The 19,128-nt window shown below is 36.7% G+C and overlaps 1 protein-coding gene across 2 annotated transcripts; it reads left to right on the top strand.

Annotated features, from left to right (window-relative positions):
- Nucleotides 1–1,253: 1,253 nt before the first annotated feature.
- Nucleotides 1,254–17,348, top strand: si:dkey-17m8.1 (C-Jun-amino-terminal kinase-interacting protein 4). Of its 2 annotated transcripts, XM_046847746.1 has the most exons (29): nt 1,254–1,375; nt 2,439–2,553; nt 2,659–2,909; nt 3,304–3,498; nt 3,657–3,777; nt 4,349–4,419; nt 4,527–4,594; nt 6,098–6,152; nt 6,238–6,404; nt 6,833–7,074; nt 7,190–7,247; nt 8,192–8,344; nt 9,182–9,224; nt 9,493–9,620; nt 9,700–9,753; nt 11,194–11,361; nt 11,515–11,641; nt 11,807–11,890; nt 12,588–12,635; nt 12,937–13,078; nt 13,179–13,221; nt 13,308–13,388; nt 13,478–13,545; nt 13,646–13,794; nt 13,914–14,085; nt 15,583–15,696; nt 15,802–15,897; nt 16,010–16,102; nt 17,002–17,348. In XM_046847746.1, the coding sequence occupies exons 3-29, from the start codon at nt 2,811–2,813 to the stop codon at nt 17,109–17,111; spliced, it is 2,949 nt and encodes a 982-aa protein (XP_046703702.1). In that variant the 5' UTR covers nt 1,254–1,375; nt 2,439–2,553; nt 2,659–2,810; the 3' UTR covers nt 17,112–17,348. The 2 variants fall into 2 exon arrangements, with proteins under 2 accessions (XP_046703702.1, XP_046703703.1); XM_046847747.1 differs by having other exon boundaries at nt 2,439–2,909; nt 4,330–4,419.
- The last annotated feature ends 1,780 nt before the right edge of the window (nt 17,349–19,128 follow it).

The following is a 19,128-nucleotide window of genomic DNA, read 5'->3' as shown; positions in this document are numbered from 1 at the left end:
TAGCAGGAATCAGCATTATTGATTACATCGTATTTGTGTGTAGATGAGGTTGGCTGTGGACTCTGATGTCGCACCTGATCTAACACGTTTTGAAACAGAAAACGTGAAATAGTCTATGGGGTTGGTATTTCCCAGTGGTCAGAGATGGGAAGTAATGAAGTAAAAATACTTTGTTACTGTACTTAAGTGGATTTTTCTGGTATCAGTACTTTACTTCACTATTTTTAGACATTTTTAATTTCCCTCTACATTTTTACACAAATATCTGTACTTTAAACTTCTTACATTTTCAAACCAGACATGTTACTTGAGTCTGAATTTATTTGGTGACATGATCAATATTTCTTTCTTATTATTACACACCATTTTCAGCCCATTAACCTATTTCATGTCATTGTGGGGCTTTTTCAATCTACCACTGGTAAATCATTTCCTGGCTCTCACACACCACAGATGTAGACTAGTTTACGAAGCTAACAGAAAGCAAGGAAGAACGCAACAAGAAGTCTGTGGTTACTGTGGATGAGACAGAGGGAGTCAGTGATGTAACCATGACTGGAAACAGAGACATTTCTGATCACCTGATCATCATCATTTCTCTGCTTGTGTTCTATATTGTGGTTGTTCAGCCGGGATACATTCATGAGATAACAGAATTTGAAATTCTTTTGTATTAATTTATTATTATGATGTGAGGTCCAGTTACCAGGCTGACACTAAAACATGTAGTAGTAATGGCTACTTTTTACTTAAGAATCAGAGCCCATACTTTACTTAACTTGAGTGTAGACAATGTGTAGTCAGTACTTCAACTTTTCACCAGAGTCTTTTAAAACATAAGTATCTGTCCTTCTACTTGAGGATGTGTGTACTTTTGGAAGCTCTGCCAGTGGTGGAGTCACTGCTGAAACCTGATATGCGTTAAAGACATTATAGGGGTAACCCGCTGCCGAATACATTAAACAGTCAATTCAGAAGACGACAAATAGGGTATGACCTTTGAGCGTTCATTCAACTGTTGCTTACACAGTGTTAGGAATGCATAATACTTTGCGTGGTTTTAACTTTTTTCCCCCCTCCGTGGCCCTGCATCACATGACTGCCTCTCGTCACGTGTCTATTTTCAACTTTCAGAAAGTTTTTTTTTTTCCTCCCGAAGGCGCACTTCTTCCCGCCTCCAAAACTCCACGATTGGTTGGATTCTACCTCTTTCTTTAATCTGATTGGTTATCACCTGCCTACTGCCACGCTTATTACTTTCGTGTCCACGCCCCTTCCCTAACCTGCTCCAGAGTAATTGATACGATTGTCGAGTTAACGCGACTGGAAAGCCAACAGGACGGAGAAGATCCCCGAGTCTCAATAACAGCTCCAGGTGAGCTGATCTTTCTCTTTTTCTTTCTCTCCACACATATATATATATATTTGTTTCGACCCGCAGTTACCGGTTGAGTGAAAAACAGCCGGTGAGTTTTCAAAGGTGTCTTGTGTCTTCTCCTTTTCGAAGTGTGTCTTGTGTGTACATTTAGGCCCTGTCTCCTCTCACAGCAGAGCATAATAGACTCTATGTATAATTGATTCTATCTTAAAGTACTATGTGAGGTTTTTATTCTACTGAGCATATTTGATCTGATAATATTTCAGCCCTTTAGATTTCTACCTAAAACTTTACTACCTGAGAAAACCATGCGACCTGTCAACACAGCCAGGGTGGTGGTCCTACATCTCTAACCGTAGATCAGATTAGTTTCAACTTTATTGTCATTACACATGTACAAGTACAAGGTAACGAAATGCAGTAGTCCCTAATTCCACCCATGCATCCTGAACCTAAATTAATTCTGTACTATTATTTTGTTTTTGTTTTTTTTCTGAATCCATTTACTTTCCCAGAGCATCATTGATAAATTCAGCCAATCCCATAATTATAAATTGGTCCTGCTCTAACTGGGAACATATTCATGCCCATTGTTTAATGGTGTAATATAATATTTTATCTATTTTGCTAGAGCCAGTCTACTTATTTCCTGTGCTTTCTACCAATTAAACACACGAGTTGTCGGTATTCATAGGCTTGCTTGTATTTTAGATATTGAGCTGGGAGTTGAAGTCGTTCAATTTCAGTTCACTGTTAAACCAGCACTCTTGAGTCAGTAATAAATACGGTTAATAACAGTGGGTTGTGATTGTCACAGCTATAGTAAACACACACACACACACACACACACACACACACACACACACAAAAAGAAGCAACCGTCAAACTGTGAATGCTCACTTTATTTTAATTCTTAATGAGCCAGATTTCACACATTTATTTACACCCGCAAGTCCTCTGTTCACAAACAGCAATGATATTCATGTTACAAAAAGTGCTTGATGATCGGGAAATTACTGCTATGATAATTAAAGGAAATCATTTTCTTCCTCTTTTCCAGGATGGACACCAAGCCACCACCAGACATTAGTTAAGCTTGTTTCAGTATAAAAGCAGCTTGTTGGGTCTCTTGTGAAATTTCGTGTGTGGGTTGAATGAGGCAGAAGCATGTGAAAGTACGCTGCACCTTTTTATTAACGAGTGCTAGTTGGGTTTTTATTTAGATTTTGGAATACAGATGTGTATTTGTAGACATATTGTCGTCTGTTTGTGTTCCACAGTCGTTAGAACATGTTGGGGTGATCAAAATGGGAGATAAGATTATTTAAGTTACGAAAGGAAGAGAATTCCTGGAGAAAATAAGCAACTGTGCAGGGAGTTAAAGTGAAATACAGGAATCAGTCATTGGGACAAGGTTTAGGAGGAAAAAGAAATGGAGTATGGAGAAACTTCCTTGAGTGTGATGGGAGACCTGGAGCTGGACCCAGACATTGTCAGTGAGGAGGCGGGAAAATTGTACTCTGAGCTCCAGGTAACCAATCAGAATGCACACTTTGCACGTTCATGTCACATGGCAGATTGGGCTGAGATGTCAGACAACAAGAGCCTGTATGGAAGTGTCACATAGATGAATGCTAAATTGTACTAAGTTTTTATAAAACATTGTTTTGCCATCGTTTCAAAAAGGAAGTGAAATGTAGCTGTCCACTATGTAAAAAGTCCCTGATGTAGTGAACTGCTTTTCCTGTTCTAGTGCCTGTGCCTGTAGATAAGAGACTCGGACTAAAATATGTAGTCATCATATGTGCTGTTCAGTAAAGGATATAGCCACAGCACATGATGTTTCCTTACCATTTCACTGCTATTTTTGCCCCTCTTGATCTCTTTGTGTACTATGTATTTTCTTTTTACTTATTACTGTATAGTCAGTTGTGGAGACTCATGGAGCAGATGTGGTTGAATCACTGCTGCCCATCCTGGTGTGGGTTCTTGAAGGGCTCGCCAGCTGTCGGGCTCAGCTAAGAGAGAGCGAGGATGCTGTGGAGAAGGAGAAAGGGGAGAAGGAAGAGCTGCTGGAGAGATATGAGAGAGAGAGAACGCTGCGTAGGGAGAGCCAAGAGGTAAGTTTAGTATTTGTACTGAATTAAACAATCCAAGCTCAATTTTGAGGTTTTTTTATTTCTTTTTTCTATTTATTCTGTGCCTGAGCAGGACTTTTTCTATATAATATTTCAAAAGAAATGCGTATACACATCAATTTCCTCTCTTACCGCTGCAGCGTTATTTGGAGTTGGATGATCAGTTTGAGCAGGAGAGGAGAGCGATACGTGGCAGAGACAAGGAGCGGGAGAAGAGAGAAAGGGATCTGGAGAAGAAAGCCAGAGAGCAAGCTGATCAAAGTAAATCCATTTTTCCCTACATGTTTGCGCTTTTATGCTAGAATGCCAAAGCAGTTCAGAGTTGTACTTTTTATTTATTTATTTATTTATTTGTTTTAAACCCCCCACCCCAGTTACTTTCGACCACTAACCAGCTCTTTCCTAGCACGACAGCTGCCATGCAGAGAGAGTGAAGGCTAACACTTGTTTCCTTGGCGTTAAGTGAAGCCAACCATAGCAGCTTTTTGAACCGCTGCCAATGTTGCATCACAGGGCAGCTGCAAAATGATCATATGAAATAACGCAATGTCTTCTTCGGCATACAAGCACACAGAAGCCCACAATTGGCTAGTGCCACTCTGATTGACAAGGGAACTAATAACGCCACCCAGAGAGCACTGCAGCATTTTCTTTATCAGGTTTGAAACTTGCAGTCTAAAGAATAGGCTAAGTACATTTCTGATCAAAAGTGTTGCCTGTTTCCGCTACAAGATCCACATCATGGACTAATTAAAATAAGGAATTTAGTATTTGAATCTTGAAATCTTTTTTAAACGTGTCTTTACATATCAGGTGCTTCTGTTTTCTTCAGTGGTGGCTCTGGAGGAGCAGAAAGCAAGTCTGACTAAAGAGTTAAACACATTGAAACACACACATAGCAAGGTCAGTATCTAACTTCTACCTAGACAATTAGCACAGAGCATGTTTCAGATCTATATTATCTCTCCCTTTTTCCATCCTTCTCTTTATCTCTCTATCTCTCTATCTAGTTAGTTCTAACATATCGGGATCTACTGGAAAAGAAAAAGGAGCTGGAAAGGGAAGGGTCCCCTCTAAGGTATTTTAAAATGCCTAACTTTGTTTTTTAGGAGTACGATAAAGTTTATTATTGTCTCATTATGGGTTTTTTTTTTTTTTTTTTTTTTCCTTCCTTCCTCCTCCATACAAAGTTTATGCATGCATGTCTTAATTACCTGTGTGAAATTATTTTTTAATTTATTTACCGTATGCTGAGACAATGCATTAATATATCTACATTTTATATATATATATATATATATATATATATATATATATATATATATATATATATATATATATATATATATAATATTCATTAGTTAACTCACGATTAATCGCAAATTAATAGCAAATTTTTATCTGTTCTAAATGTACCTTAAATTGATGCTTTTCTAGTTTGTAGTACTATAATCAACATGGGCAGGGACAAATATGGATGCTTTATGCAAATGTATGTTTATCATTAGTGAACCCAAACTCAACATAGAGCAGGAGGACAAAATATTCTTCTAAATGTTTAAGTGACATTTACATAGCAATTAATGTAAACTCAGGTAATCTGTTCCACACACCCAAAAATATTCATAAAAATATTTTTTTATTTTATGTATAAATTATCCCTACTGTATCTGAAACAAATAACAATTATTTGTACATAATGTAAAGTAAAAATAAAACAAATTAACCTGCACGTTACCTTTGAAAAGAGTCGCGTGGCTGCCACGAGGGAGACGAGGGGGAGGTTTTTTTTTTCCGAGGAGAATCTCCTTTCATGAGAACACACATGGTCACAATACTATAGTAAACCGTACATTCGGGCGAATGCTGTATGTACGAGGTATACATGCAGAAAGAGGACGAATACGTGGGAAGTTGACCTGAGCTCCCATTGTATTACGCAGCGAGAGAGAAAGAATCATCATCTCAGTTGAGAGAAAGCTGCTCGCGTGATGCTCGATGTTCACAATGCAAGTTACATTTGAATAAAATTTTTTGCTCATCCTGCAAAGCATTTGTAAACACGTTACTCATGACAATAATGCAATTCATCACTATTAAATATTTTACACATTTTATGGCTGCTTTATGCAAATGTATGTTTATTATTAGTGAAAACATACTTATCATAAAACAAAATATTCTTGTAAATGTTTAAAGTAATTATAATGTTTTAAATGACCTAAATCAAAAGGACACCAAACGGAACAATTTCTATGTTTCCACACGGACGGTTTTAATTGCCGGATTTGGAACAAAATTTCGGTTGAGTTTATTATTTAAAAAAAAAGTAAAGAAAGGACATTGTGTGTTGTGTTGAAGTTTATAATTTGCCTCTTTTATATTTATTTATTTATATTTTTAATAAAAATTGTCAAATAGAAATGCGGGCTGCATTATTCGCACGTTAATAAAAGAGAGAAATAGATAGATAGGATTAGATTAGATTAGATTAGATTAGATATTATTTGCCATAATACTAGCATTAACTTATCCCCACATTTTACATTGTGTTTTATGAAAGTTACCTGTTATGTTGTAGAAATCGCATACGCTCCAAAAGTACAGAGCCACCTGAAGAAAATGCAGCCATCCAGGTAATTTTACACATTTGCATATTATAACTGTTCACAAGTACAGTTTTTCACACAAGACTGTCTTCCCATTGTTTTTTCCATATAGCGTGAGGCGACACCTGATGTTGCTTCCAACCCCAAAATATCAGAAACGTCAACTTCCACAGACACTAAACTAATCAAAATGGAAACTGTGAATAATTCTTTTTTTATCAACGACATCATAAGTTCTACTCCAGAATTGGCTCAGCTGCAGGGCCTCGTGGAAGCAAGGTACATTTACCTAATAGATATTTGTAGGTTCATTTTAAACATTAATAACTGTTGTTCTTTCATTTTCTGTAATTTCATAATTATGTCCCACTTTTTGTTTGATTGATTTCTGGCTCTCTGAATCATTTTAGCTGGAATAAAGGCTCTTTTCCTCTATGCACTGAAGACTCAAATCTAGTTACTTATTAAGCAGCTGTTGCAACTCCTGTCTAATCTTGATTACATTGATTCTTCAAAGAATTATTTTCTCTTATTCAGAATGAAGGAAATATAGTGTTAAATTTTGTTGTAGTGCAATAAAATGTTTATATATATATATATATATATATATATATATATATATATATATATATATATATATATATATATATATATATATATATAATATAATATAATATAATATGCAATTTGTATTTTTTTTTGCTCAGTACTCCAGTTCGAGCAGAAATAGGAGAATCAAACGGCAGTCTAGAGGAAGAGATCAGACAAATTAAAGAAGAGAGAGGTGAGGACCAGGAGGAAGGCAATCAAGAAAATGAAATTGAGGAAAAAGAAAAGGACTTGGACAGTTTGGAGTGGGAGATGAGAAACACAGATTCTGTATTTTCTGAGCTTTCAGAGCTTAGCCAGGAATATGTGGAGAGTGTGGACCAAGGTGTCAGCGTGAGAGGTAGGCTTAAAACCTGTGTGAAAATTTCAACTTTTTGCTTTCTTTTTTATTTATTTAGATTAAGTCATGTCAGACCTGGGTGTGGTTTTTTTTCTTCTGTGTGGTTTCCAAACAGGCAGCACAGTCCAGTTTGAGGAGATTCTTTCACAGTATGAGGAACTGAAACACACCCAGTAAGAGCTTGTTTGCTCGTCTCAAGTAGGCATTTGACAGAACACTAAACAGGATAGTCATGCACCAAGTTACACTAGATAATTAGAATAATAATCTACTGTAAAGGACTGGTTTTGGAAATCTCCCCTGTTAATGTCTTTTTAACAGTACTTAACATCAAGCTCTATTAGAGTAACTGAGTACTGACTAAGAAGCATTATATTCAGTGGTGAAAAAGTGTGAGCCCCCTTCCTGATTTCTTATTATCTTTGCATGTTTGTCACACTTTAATGTTTCAGATCATAAAACATTTAAATATTAGTAAAAGATAACACAAGTCAACATAACATGCCATTTTTAAATGAAGGTTCTCCTGGGAAGTTTCTCCACTGTTCCATGTTTTTGCCATGTGTGAATAACGGCTCTCACTTTGGTTCACTGGAGTCCCAAAGCTTTAGAAACGGCTTTATAATCTTTTCCAGACTTATAGATCTCAGTTACTTTCTTTCTTATTTGTTTGCGTTTCTTTGGATCTCAGCATGATGTCCAGCTTTTGAGGATCTTTTGGTCTACTTCACTCTGTCAGAAAGGGACCTATTTAAGAGATTTGATTGTGAACAGGTGTGGCAGTAATCAGGCCTGGGTGTGGCTAAAGAAATTGAACTCTAACAGGGGAGCACTTTTTCACACAGGGCCATGTAGTTTTGAATTTTGTTTTCCCTCAATAATAAAAACTTTCATTTAAAATCTGCATGTTATGTTCACTTGTGTTATCTTTTACTAATATTTAAATTAGTTTGATGATCTAAAACATTAAAGTGTGACAAACATGCAAAAAAAAAAAAAAGAAATCAGGAAGGGGGCAAACACTTTTTCACACCACTGTACAATAAAAAATGTATGCTTATTGGTGCTAATGTTTAGACTGTTTTTATTATTATTATTATTATTATTATTCTTTTAGCGAGATGGTAGACGCTGCTCGTAAGGCCCTCATTTCTCGTGTAGAGGAACTGACGAATGAGAGATCTGCTCTGAACCTGGAGCTCACTTCCTGTCAGGAAACCATCAGCCGACTGGAAAGCAAAACAAAGGAGATGGAAGAGGAGACCAAACGGTAAAGTGTACCATTAATGTTGTTCCGCTTTTCAGGTTCATTAACACTTCCTTTTTCTTTGGCACTTTGCAAAACCTGTTCTTACAGTATGCAATAAATCAAAATCATATAACATGGCAAAAAAAATCAGCTGTTTTATATTAGAGTACAGAGTGGTACAATTTTGAGAAGATATTACTATTTTTTTTTTTTTTGGTCTCTTATTGAAACTCTGTCTGTTCATTTTTTTTTTATGTTCAAATCATAATGCAATTATTTGCATCATAGTTCAAATGCATAGGTTCACTGTGTAATGTACTTGCGCTACATGGAAATGTCTGCCAGTGAGCCCGACACTCAAGCAAATCTATTTTAAAAAGAAGAAATGATAACCGTGGTAGGCTTACTGAGGTTTTTAATAGAAATCCACATTTCCTGCTAGAGCTATGTGTCCAAAAGAGCTCTGCTGATAAAGGAAATGTCTTTACTCATTTGTGCTTTTTTAAAATCAAGTTTTTGTCTTTTATTGTGAAAAATTTTATTTTGTCTTTTTTGTCTTTTATTTATGGCAGATTTTACATTATACCACAAAATACAACATATAAAAATCATATAAAAATATACTTTCTCAAAAATATATAAAACAAACCTGTCCTAGTTTTCTTGACTGTTCTTTCTGACATGTTTAGTTACATATGCATTAGTTATTGTAGTAGATATGCCATCATGAGTCAGAAATGAAGAATGTATATAATCGAAGGTATCTGATATGAACAGCACTTAAAATATCACAAAATCCCAGTGATTGGTCAAAACCTCTGCCTTTTTTAATTTATATATTTATTTTCTGTATCACAGGCTTCGCAAAGAACTGGAAGCATCACAGGCTGAGGACTCTGACGTAAGTTTTTGTTAATCTATATGTCAAATTGTGCTTTCCAAAATGAGCCTTTTCTATCTTCTGTCATTACTAAAACATACGGCCAAACAAGGAGATCCAACTGCTGCAACTCTTTATCACCTGGTTCAGAGCTGGAACAGGATAAAAGCTCAGGCAGGAATTGGAGCTTTAGACAGATGGATTATGATCCACAGTTATAAATGTCTTTCTTGTGTCCAGTACAAATTAATGGCATATGACATCTACTTTTATATTCTTTCCCCACCAGACTTCTTTTTCTACCTCAAATCGCCGGTTCTCACGTTCAGAGATGGCTCGTGTAGTCATGGAGAAGAATCAGTATAAAGAGCGGTTGATTGAACTGCAGGATGCCCTGCGGCGTGCACAGGCTCATGGGTCTGTTTAACTAAATTTCAAATGATACTGTTTGGTTTTTTTTAAACATAGGCTGACTTGCATTTCTTTCTTCTTAAAGGAATACTAAGACTGAAAATATTCCAGACGACAAGAAAAGCAGTGTATGGAGGAGGTTTGTTCAATTTGATTTCCCCTAAATATAAATAATCAATTCTGGAGTTTCCAGTGACTCATGGAATTTTTAATGTTCTTTCTACTTTGTTTTTATGGGGTTTTCTTTCTCAATAAACATACTGTTTAAATGTGGAAAATTATGGACAGTATTAAAGAATACTTACAATAGATGCCATATAAGTAATGCATATACAGGTAGTCCCCTACTTACGATTAAGATGCTTTACGACGACCCCATCGTAAGTTAAAAATATCGTAAGTCAAAGACTGTGAAAGTATTTCCTGCTTCATGCTGATTTATAATTTCAGTTTCTGCTTTAAACTGATGGCTTTCCTCATCTTTTTATTTTTTTTCCACTACATGTAGGAGTCATAGTTGGGCACTTGGAAGACATGCTTTTATCACTAAAATTGCTGTTTGAAACAGAAAGAAATACACAGAGTGGGGCATCTCACAGGGCGAGAGATACGCTCTTCCCAGCTGCGCGTCCCAATGTGTCGTACATCATACGCTGCTGCCTGTGCTGTGAAATTTTAAATATTTTTACAATTTTGTCGTATTGCTCTCGTCATTGTAAGATCGAAAAATCGTAAGTCGACCCATCGTCACTTGGGGACCATCTCTAATTATACGCCTACTTTCCTTAAAAAATGCACCCAATCAGGATCATGCTTTACAATTTTCAGAACTACATTCAGACCTTAGAATTTAAATTTTATTTTAAATATTTTTTAACTATTGTTACTGTTATTATTATTACTATTATTAGATGCTATAACTGTGTGCTGTGCCTGGGAGAAACCAAAATAATTCAGTGCCAATATTGGAAAACAAATAGAACCATAGATTGTGGTCAATGGGAAGGAAACATTTGCAGATTTTTGGTGCTTTTGACTGTTTTGTACTTGGCAATTTAGGGACTCAAGATTGATTGAATTATAAATTCTGTTAAAAGGAGGAGGAGATATTCACTAAAATCCTGGTTGCCTCTGTGCCTGGTAAAATCAGTTGAAAGGGTTGGCAGTTTGCAAAATCACAGCTTTGCATTTGAACTCTAATGAAAATCTGTGTTCTAAAATCTGAGTTCCACATGCACTAAACAAAGAATAGATATAGTTATTATTTCTATATGGAGGAGTGGACAACGCTCTTGCCTGGATTTAAGAGAGCGAGGTTCACATGCACAAATCTATTAATATAAAGGAGCTTAAAAATATTCTGCACATAGAAGTGGACAACTTACAAGACCCCTTTACAGGTGCTTCCTGCTTTGTTAGATAACACAGGATAATTTTATTTTTGCTGATGAAAATGATTTCTTATTACTTTTAGTGATTACTTTTGAATATTTTACAGAAGGCTCTCGATAATTTATTGAGTTGTCCTGAATAAGCATTTAAGCTTTTAATGAGTATTGTGATTGTGTTTGTCTTTCAGGTTTAACCGTTTTCTTGGTTTGACAAAGGACCAACTTGCTCCAGTTGCATTAGCTCCAGCTGCTTTGGCACCCGCTGCTTTGGCCCTTACTGTCCCCCCTGTTGCACCTCCAACTTCCTCACCAGTGGGCTCACCTCATAAGCTATCCGTCAGCATGGTTCAAACAGAGTATGCAGGCATTTTCTCCATGTCAAGTTTATGGATGCACGTCTTCATTTTTGGATTTAATTAAAACTGCTGCTATATTCCTCACACCACCAAGCAATTAAAAGTTTTTTTGACTACAAACTTTAATATTCGCCACTCTCATTGTCCCCTCAGGGATTCTCTATCTCCCAGGCTGAGGAGGAGAGAATTATATCGGGAAATCCGCTCTCACGTGTGGAGAACACTGGGAAAAAGACAGGTGCATGGCTGGAGCATGCCCGTTTCTCACACTGACACACAGGTATGCACACACTTGCACATGCATGCCTGCTCTCCTCAACAGCAGATGTGCAGTGAAGCTCTAATCCTTCAACATTTTCCTGTCATTGTCATTTCAGTAAAATAATCAAATCGTTAGATTTTTTGATCTTGCCTGTTTCTGTGTGTGTGTGTGTGCGTGAATTAGAACAACGACCCAACTCTGGAGCCTAAAGACATGCCTGCCCTCATACAGCTGCGATTGCTTGACCAAAGAGATGCTTCTGCTAAGGTCAGATTCAGTTATTTCCATTTCACAAATGCATTCTTGAGGGTATGTTCAAGAATAAAGATTTTACTGAAATAATAAATTTAGAAGACTTTTGGCAAGTTATTGCTAAAATGCTTAATAAACAATATATATAGATATCTCAGTACGAATGTCCGGCCGTGCATTTGGTACCTGGGCCTTCAGTGGGGACTTACCTGACTTAATCCACCTCTTAATACCACCACTATCACATCACGATTATAGAAACCATCAATACAGTACAAAAACGCAATATAACAACGTGTGGTATTACAAAGAGAGAGAGACATTTCACATATGGAAGGTGAAAACCATTTAACTAAAAGCAAGCTAAAAACCTCTACACTACAATCCCAACTGTGCCACCTACATCATCTGGAGAAGTTCAGAATCAATATTTGTCTTAAAACATTAAAATGTAAATAAAATACAACCTACTCACCAGAGATACATTTTAAATGACTGAAGATCATTTTACTGACAAGTTCATATAGATATGATATTTTTGTGAAGTAATTCAGTTCTCAGTGATCTGTGAAAAAGGCTCTGATCAAATAATCCTTCCTAACTCTGACCAACAGACAGGTCATCAGTAGCTAATAGCTCAATTGTTGACTGCATGCATGTGTGTTATGTTTACTGAGGGGATTTGTCTTTTTATTTTTTTATTTATTTATAGCTGACCTGTGCTGTAGCAGTTCCACCAGAGGTGTCAGGGGAGCAGCACGTATGTTGAAATCTTGATTTGTTACAACTTGAACTTGGAAATCAGGTCACTGCGTGTTGGATAATTACAGAGGAACCACAGAAAGGATAATTGCATACCTGTTCTTACATGAACATGACCTCAAATTAAGCAAAACAAATGTAGAGTCAACTCTCTTATATTCAGTTTGAGGCATATAAGTTCTGATCCTGAGAAACATTTTCAATATATGTCTTATTATCATTTTTAACTGAACACATAATTTCCACATTCCATAACGTCATTTATTTTCATACACATTCCATGCCTATGCCGATCTCAGTGTTCTGTCTGGGTGATCACTGGTCCTGCCTCCAGTAGTGATGTCACAGTGATTGACCCAGCACGGTCCAATACCCTCCTGGATCAGTTCAGCCTTCCACCCACCTCTCCTGCTCTGTGCATTTGTGCTGTGCCTCCCACTGGTCAGTTCAGCCATCAAGCATGCTTAAAATAGTTCCTGCTTAGTCTGACAACTGCTTCTGACTGGATACTGATTCTTGTTTGGCTCATCTCTTGCTTTAGGAGAAACATCTGGGACTGTGTGGATTGGGACGCAGGATGGAGGGTATGAATGGCTAATATGCTTCCAATTCATTTTTTATGTATTCAGATTAAGTACTTTTTTTAATTCGCTTTTTTTTTCTATATCAGCTTGCTCATTCATTCAGCCTCTGGCTCTCGGAGGCGCTGTATGCAGTCAGTCAGTCTTTCAGAGGGGGTGCACTCTCTTACGTGAGTTTTTATTTACTGGCCCTGTCCTGTGTTTGTTATTATCAGATTTTGCAGACAATTATTTTTAAACCATTTTTTTTTGTCCTCAGGTTCTCATCAGGTCAGGTGATTGCTGGATTAGGCAACGGAATGCTTGCATTTTTCAGCTACAGCTCTGGTACACTTCATCTTTTAATCAGTTTCAATAAATTGGATTAGAACCATACATGCTATAAAACAAAGGTCTGGTTAATTTTTTTTGTTGTCGCTTTTTGTAGGTGGGTGGAATCTTCATGCCCATGAAGTACTTTCACTAGGCATAACTCCTCTGCAGCCCATTCGCTGTTGCCTAGCCAAGAACGGCTGTCTCTGGGTGGGATACTGGAACAAAGTGTTGATGATTGATGTTCAAAATAGAAAGGTGGAGGTATGTACAGACGGGAAGCTCCGTCATGGAACTGAATCTCAGTGGGAACTTAAAAAAAAAAAAAAAAAAACGTACAAATGATGTTTACCTTTTTCTTTTCTTCTCTTTCGGCAATACAGAAAACATTCGCTGTGTCTCATCGAAGCGAACAACAGGTTCGCTTCCTGTGTGCAGCAGGAAGCGGAGTTTGGGCTTCCTGTCGGCTGGATGCTACGCTCAGGCTGTTTGATTGGACAACTGGGCGGCCATTACAGGAGGTTGATGTTTCATCAATGGTAACCAAAGCTCTAGGTAAGTTTAAAAAAAATTTTTAACTGACCTAGTAGTACTAGCATTTAAAGGTTCTATTTAGGGATGCACCGAAATGAAAATTCTGGGCCGAAACCGAAAACCAAAAAAGAGGAAAGCAAAGCCGAAAACCAAAACACCGAAAGAAATTATGCCAATTATTATTATGATTGCCTTTATGGCTATGACTGTGTACTAACCTTACTAAAATCAAGGCATTTCAATTGCATAAATTAATATCAAAGTTTCAAAGAATAAATCAATTACAAATTATGAAAATATTTATTTATAGCACATTGCAACAATGCACAGGATAAAATAAATTAAAATTCAAACTTAAATGTTTAACTTAAATGCACTCATGTGTACATTAAATAATAATGTACAGGCCCTCTGGCCTGCTGAAAGGTTGTAAAATTAAATATGTTCTTTCACAAAAACAAAGTGCATTCTGAAAAAGTTCAACTGCTTAAAGATACAACAATACAACACTATCATTGGGAATCTTCCTGCCTTTTCAAAAACGTCCACCACAGATGGAGTGCGCATGCTCGAAGGGGTTTTGCTTTTCTGTGCCGTGTTTCTCTCATATTCAGTATAGCGATCGGGATGTTTGGATTTCAGGTGATAAATTAAACCCGACGTGGAGAAAGTACTCTGCGTTGTGGACATATTTCGGTATATCTGAAATATGTCCACACCGCAGACATGTTGTTTTAGACATGCACTTGCAGGCCACGGTTTCTGTTTTCGTCATCACAACAAACTGTTTCGGCCATGTTTTTTCGGTGATCAAAGTCTTTCGGCCGATAACCGAAAATGCACTTTTGGGACATTTTCGGCCGAAAATTTTCGGTGGACGAATATTCGGTGCATCCCTAGTTCTATTTCAATTCCACTGAAAGACACCGGCAGTGCAGTAGCTTTTGATAAAAATATATAATTGAACTATATAACTATAGCTATTAAAATAAAAATGTCACATTAGTTGTACACAGCAGACTCTCTCTAGTCTTATCAGTGACTTAAACGTCAAGTCAACGTGTACTGTTCACTCACACAGTAATCTTTAAATAATTCATAGTTTTGTTGGCTAAATTTCACCTTTTGTTACTGCTATGTTTACAAATGGAGGAATGCTGTATGCACATATTGAATATTTGACAGCTTTTTTTTTTTTTTTTTAATAAACTTAAATCTATTAGGTTTATGACCATTTTTTACAAACTATCAAAGCTTGAGTTTCACTGTGAAAGGAAACACACTCAGTAATTACAGCTTTTTTACTGCCTAACATGATCTCTATTATTATTGTTATATTTGTATATAAGTTTTGTATATGTATCAGTGTATATTTATAGGCAGGAAAAAAAAATTTTGTCTGTTTGTCAAAATTCACCCTTCAAGGCAAAAATAAAGGTTTACTTATACTGTCGCACATCAAATGTTTCTTAACAGAATATGAAAAGATAAATTTATATTGTTTTTTCTTTCTTGCAGGCAGTGCATTCCTGTCCCTTTCACCTCTTCAGATCTCTGCCCTGTCCGTGATCTGTGGGCGGCTGTGGTTGGGCACAGGAAGTGGTGCTGTTTTCTCCATTCCGCTGTCACTCAGTAAGGGTTTTTTTTTGTTGTTTTTTTTTTACCCATTTAAGCAATTTAAGTATGTAGTATTTACCCGATGTTTTTTTTTCCTCTTCTAATATTTTGCCCAAACAGGTTCTGAGTCCTCTATCCCATATTGCACATTGGCTTCAGCTCAACTATGCTTTCATGGCCATCGTCAAGCAGTTAAATTTATCATTTTAGCTCCCGGTAACACCTTCTGTTTTATTTCATTTAACAATGCCACATTATGTGCTTCATGTTGTTGAACTTACAATGTAGTGCATCTTCTCAGCTTAACTGGCTTCTGACATCATTTCAGGCTGCCGTGGATCTTCTGTTACAGCAGATGGTTCTGCCTCTCCCTCACATCTCATCCTCAGTGGTGGGGAAGGCTACATCAATTTTCGCATTGGTGAGTCAATAGTGGTTCTCCCCAAATGTTTTTACAGTGCCATGAAAAGGTATTCAACCTCCATGAACGTCATTCGTTTAAATTACAAATAGCAATTGCGCATATTTACAGATTCCAGCCAGTCCTAAATTATACTGCAATTAAATACATGCTAGTTAGTGGCTTTTTTCATATACATAACTGATACATTGGTTTCCAGAGGTGTTCAATTGGATTCAGGTCTGGGGAACGTGAGAGCTATTCAATGGTATCAATTCCTTTGTCATCCCCAAACTGCCCACATGCTCAGGCATTGTCCTGCACCAGTAGAAACCCAGGGCCCACCGAATGAGCATAAGGTCTAACAATGGTTTTGAGTAGCTAACGGCAATAAGGGTTTCATTAGCTTGACCCTCTAAGAATATTCCTCCTCAGCCCATCGCTGACCAGCCACCATAACTGGACATTCTTGATGTTGCAAGCAGCAAAAATGGTCCCCACAGCATCTTCAGACTCTTTCACATCTGCCACATGTGCTTAGTGTAAACTTGATCTCATCTGTGAGGTGTGAAAACTGCTGAAATGGGAAAAGTTTTTTCCATATTTTAGGTTTGAAGAAGACTGAAGCTTGTTCGATTGAAATTTTGCTTTATCCATCTTTTATTACATTTTAAAGGAAGAAAGGCAATTGATATCGCTGGTACAAATATCAGAGCTTTGTCTATAAAAATAATCAACACCTTCTGGCCAGCTAGATTTAACTTTGACTGTGCTGTAATGTAAATAAATGTTCATGTTGCCAGCGATTCCTGTATCCACTTTCTCAATTTGATCTTTAATATGTGTGATTAAACTGGCAACTTCATATATTAAGTAATAATAAGTAATAAATAAATGTAGTGCTTGTTTCCCTTCAACAGGTGATGAAGTTAGTGATGGACTTGGGGAGACTGTCCCACAGAGATCAGAACGAAGTCACGTGATCATCTGGCAGAGCCCGACTCAGACAGTTCCTAGCTCCTCCCTTTGACAGTAATTTTGTTTATATGATATGTATTTATCATTTAGTGTTTGTTTGTTCAGAAGCACACTTTACATGTATCCTTGCTGTGCACTTATATGTCTGCCCCTTCTCCTGGTTATTGCCTTTGTAAGAATAAGGAATGGTATTAGGTGACCTGACTGTTGATACCATACATAAATGACTTTATATAGCACTCAGAATGGATGTTCCAGAAAAGGTGCAAAAAAGAGTACCAAAAATGTCGGTGGAGCCTCGGTTATTTGTTTAAGCCTTCTATGTTATTGTGTACCAACTTAATATTGCAGTGCAGTTCTATTTTTTTGGTTTTGTCACTCAGCTCTCACCAACTGTTTGGTAATCTGCTATGTGCTGCACAAATGATTCTCAGCACTCCAGCAGATCATCTCATAGACCTGTTTTTCAACTTGTAAATTTGGCAGCCACATCATCGCCTGCTAAATGGCATTTTAATTAATTTCGTAGCAGATCTATTTACAGTTGTCAAACTACATAAATATGAATGTGAAAATGTTAAACTTGGCCACAACTGTTAATTCACACTAGCCTTTGGAATGAGTCTGAACAAACAGAAATCTGTTTGGCTATCTTTCTTTGGCCACCCCTCCTTCCTGTCAACATCCTGCAAAATTGATTTTAACATGAGGTCTGTTAAATTCAGGATTTGAAAACGCACCACCATATTGATCAAAACATTTGTTTTAAACTCTTAAGTATTCTTGTAACAAGATGTGAAAATTTGCCTCAAGAGATTTATGTGAGTTTCAGTCTTTAAACATGAAGTTTGTTCGAAATTTGTGTATGAAAGACCGTGTCGACAATTTAAAAGTATCGAGAACTGGAACTATTCACTAATTTATGACGTTTATGTGAACACGTCAGACTGTATTATTAAAGTACAAAAAGTACTTTTGTAAATACAATATTTATTAAAAATGGAAGATGGTGTATTTTATTTACCTACTTATATAATATTAATCAAATACAGTTTCCATACTAATCCAAACAGTTTGAAATATGCAATTGCATCATAGTTAAATAAAAATGCTAACCTGAATAAATAACCCAAGCACTAACACAAAGCATAAATGTAAGAAATTTACCATTCTGACCTTTGAAACAAGTCTTTAATCAGATCTTCCTGTTTAATTATTTAATAGAAAATATTAAAAAATGTGTAAATAAAAATTGAATGTACTAAGTATAAATATGGATAGAGCAGTGATAGTAATGGTATACATGTGAGAAATCCTGCGTCAAAAATGTTATAGGCATAATTTGAATTATTAATCCATGGACAATAAAATTGTAGGGTTAGAGGAAAACAAATTAAATTAACCAGAAAAATTCCCATTGTAACATAAGTTACATTTCCATGCTGTGATACACAACCATTTGATACCTATGAATTTTTAATGTTGTATAATTTTAAATATAATATATTAGATTTTTCTGAGGTATTAAAGTTTAGATACAATTTCTATTTCAGATAAATATATGTATATGTGTGTACTATTCTTGGAGATTTGAGCGTCGGAAATCAAAGATCAGCCTATGCTGTGCGGCGGCTCTTGCGTATTCAGTTACTGAGTGTGCGAGCTGAGGTCAACTTGGTTACACCAAAACACTTTTACTAAGCTCAGGCCTTTGATGTTGCCACTGTATCACCCAGCCAACTATGGACATCGGGACCAACAGCAAGCCAGAGTAGACCAGCAGATCACCGAAGCATTGACCTTCAACCTCGAGTGGCACAAAGACTCCAAGCAGTACTATAGAAATCTCAAAGAGGTCCACGGTCATGGCGAATACCCGGATGCTCTTACAATGGGCCAGTCCTTCATTCTCAGCAGACATGATGTCCTGATGGAACGTGGTGAATAAGAAAAAGGTGGCCTTTTTTCAGCCTGAGGCTTATCAGTGACAGGAAATCAATAACACCAATTAGATTTCACACTTGATAACGTGTGCAGCAAAAAAAAAAGAAAAAAAAAAAAAAAGATCA

Source organism: Silurus meridionalis, chromosome 4 (genome assembly GCF_014805685.1).
Source record: "Silurus meridionalis isolate SWU-2019-XX chromosome 4, ASM1480568v1, whole genome shotgun sequence".
NCBI lineage: Eukaryota > Metazoa > Chordata > Actinopteri > Siluriformes > Siluridae > Silurus > Silurus meridionalis.
This window is presented reverse-complemented; position numbering and strand designations above follow the sequence as displayed.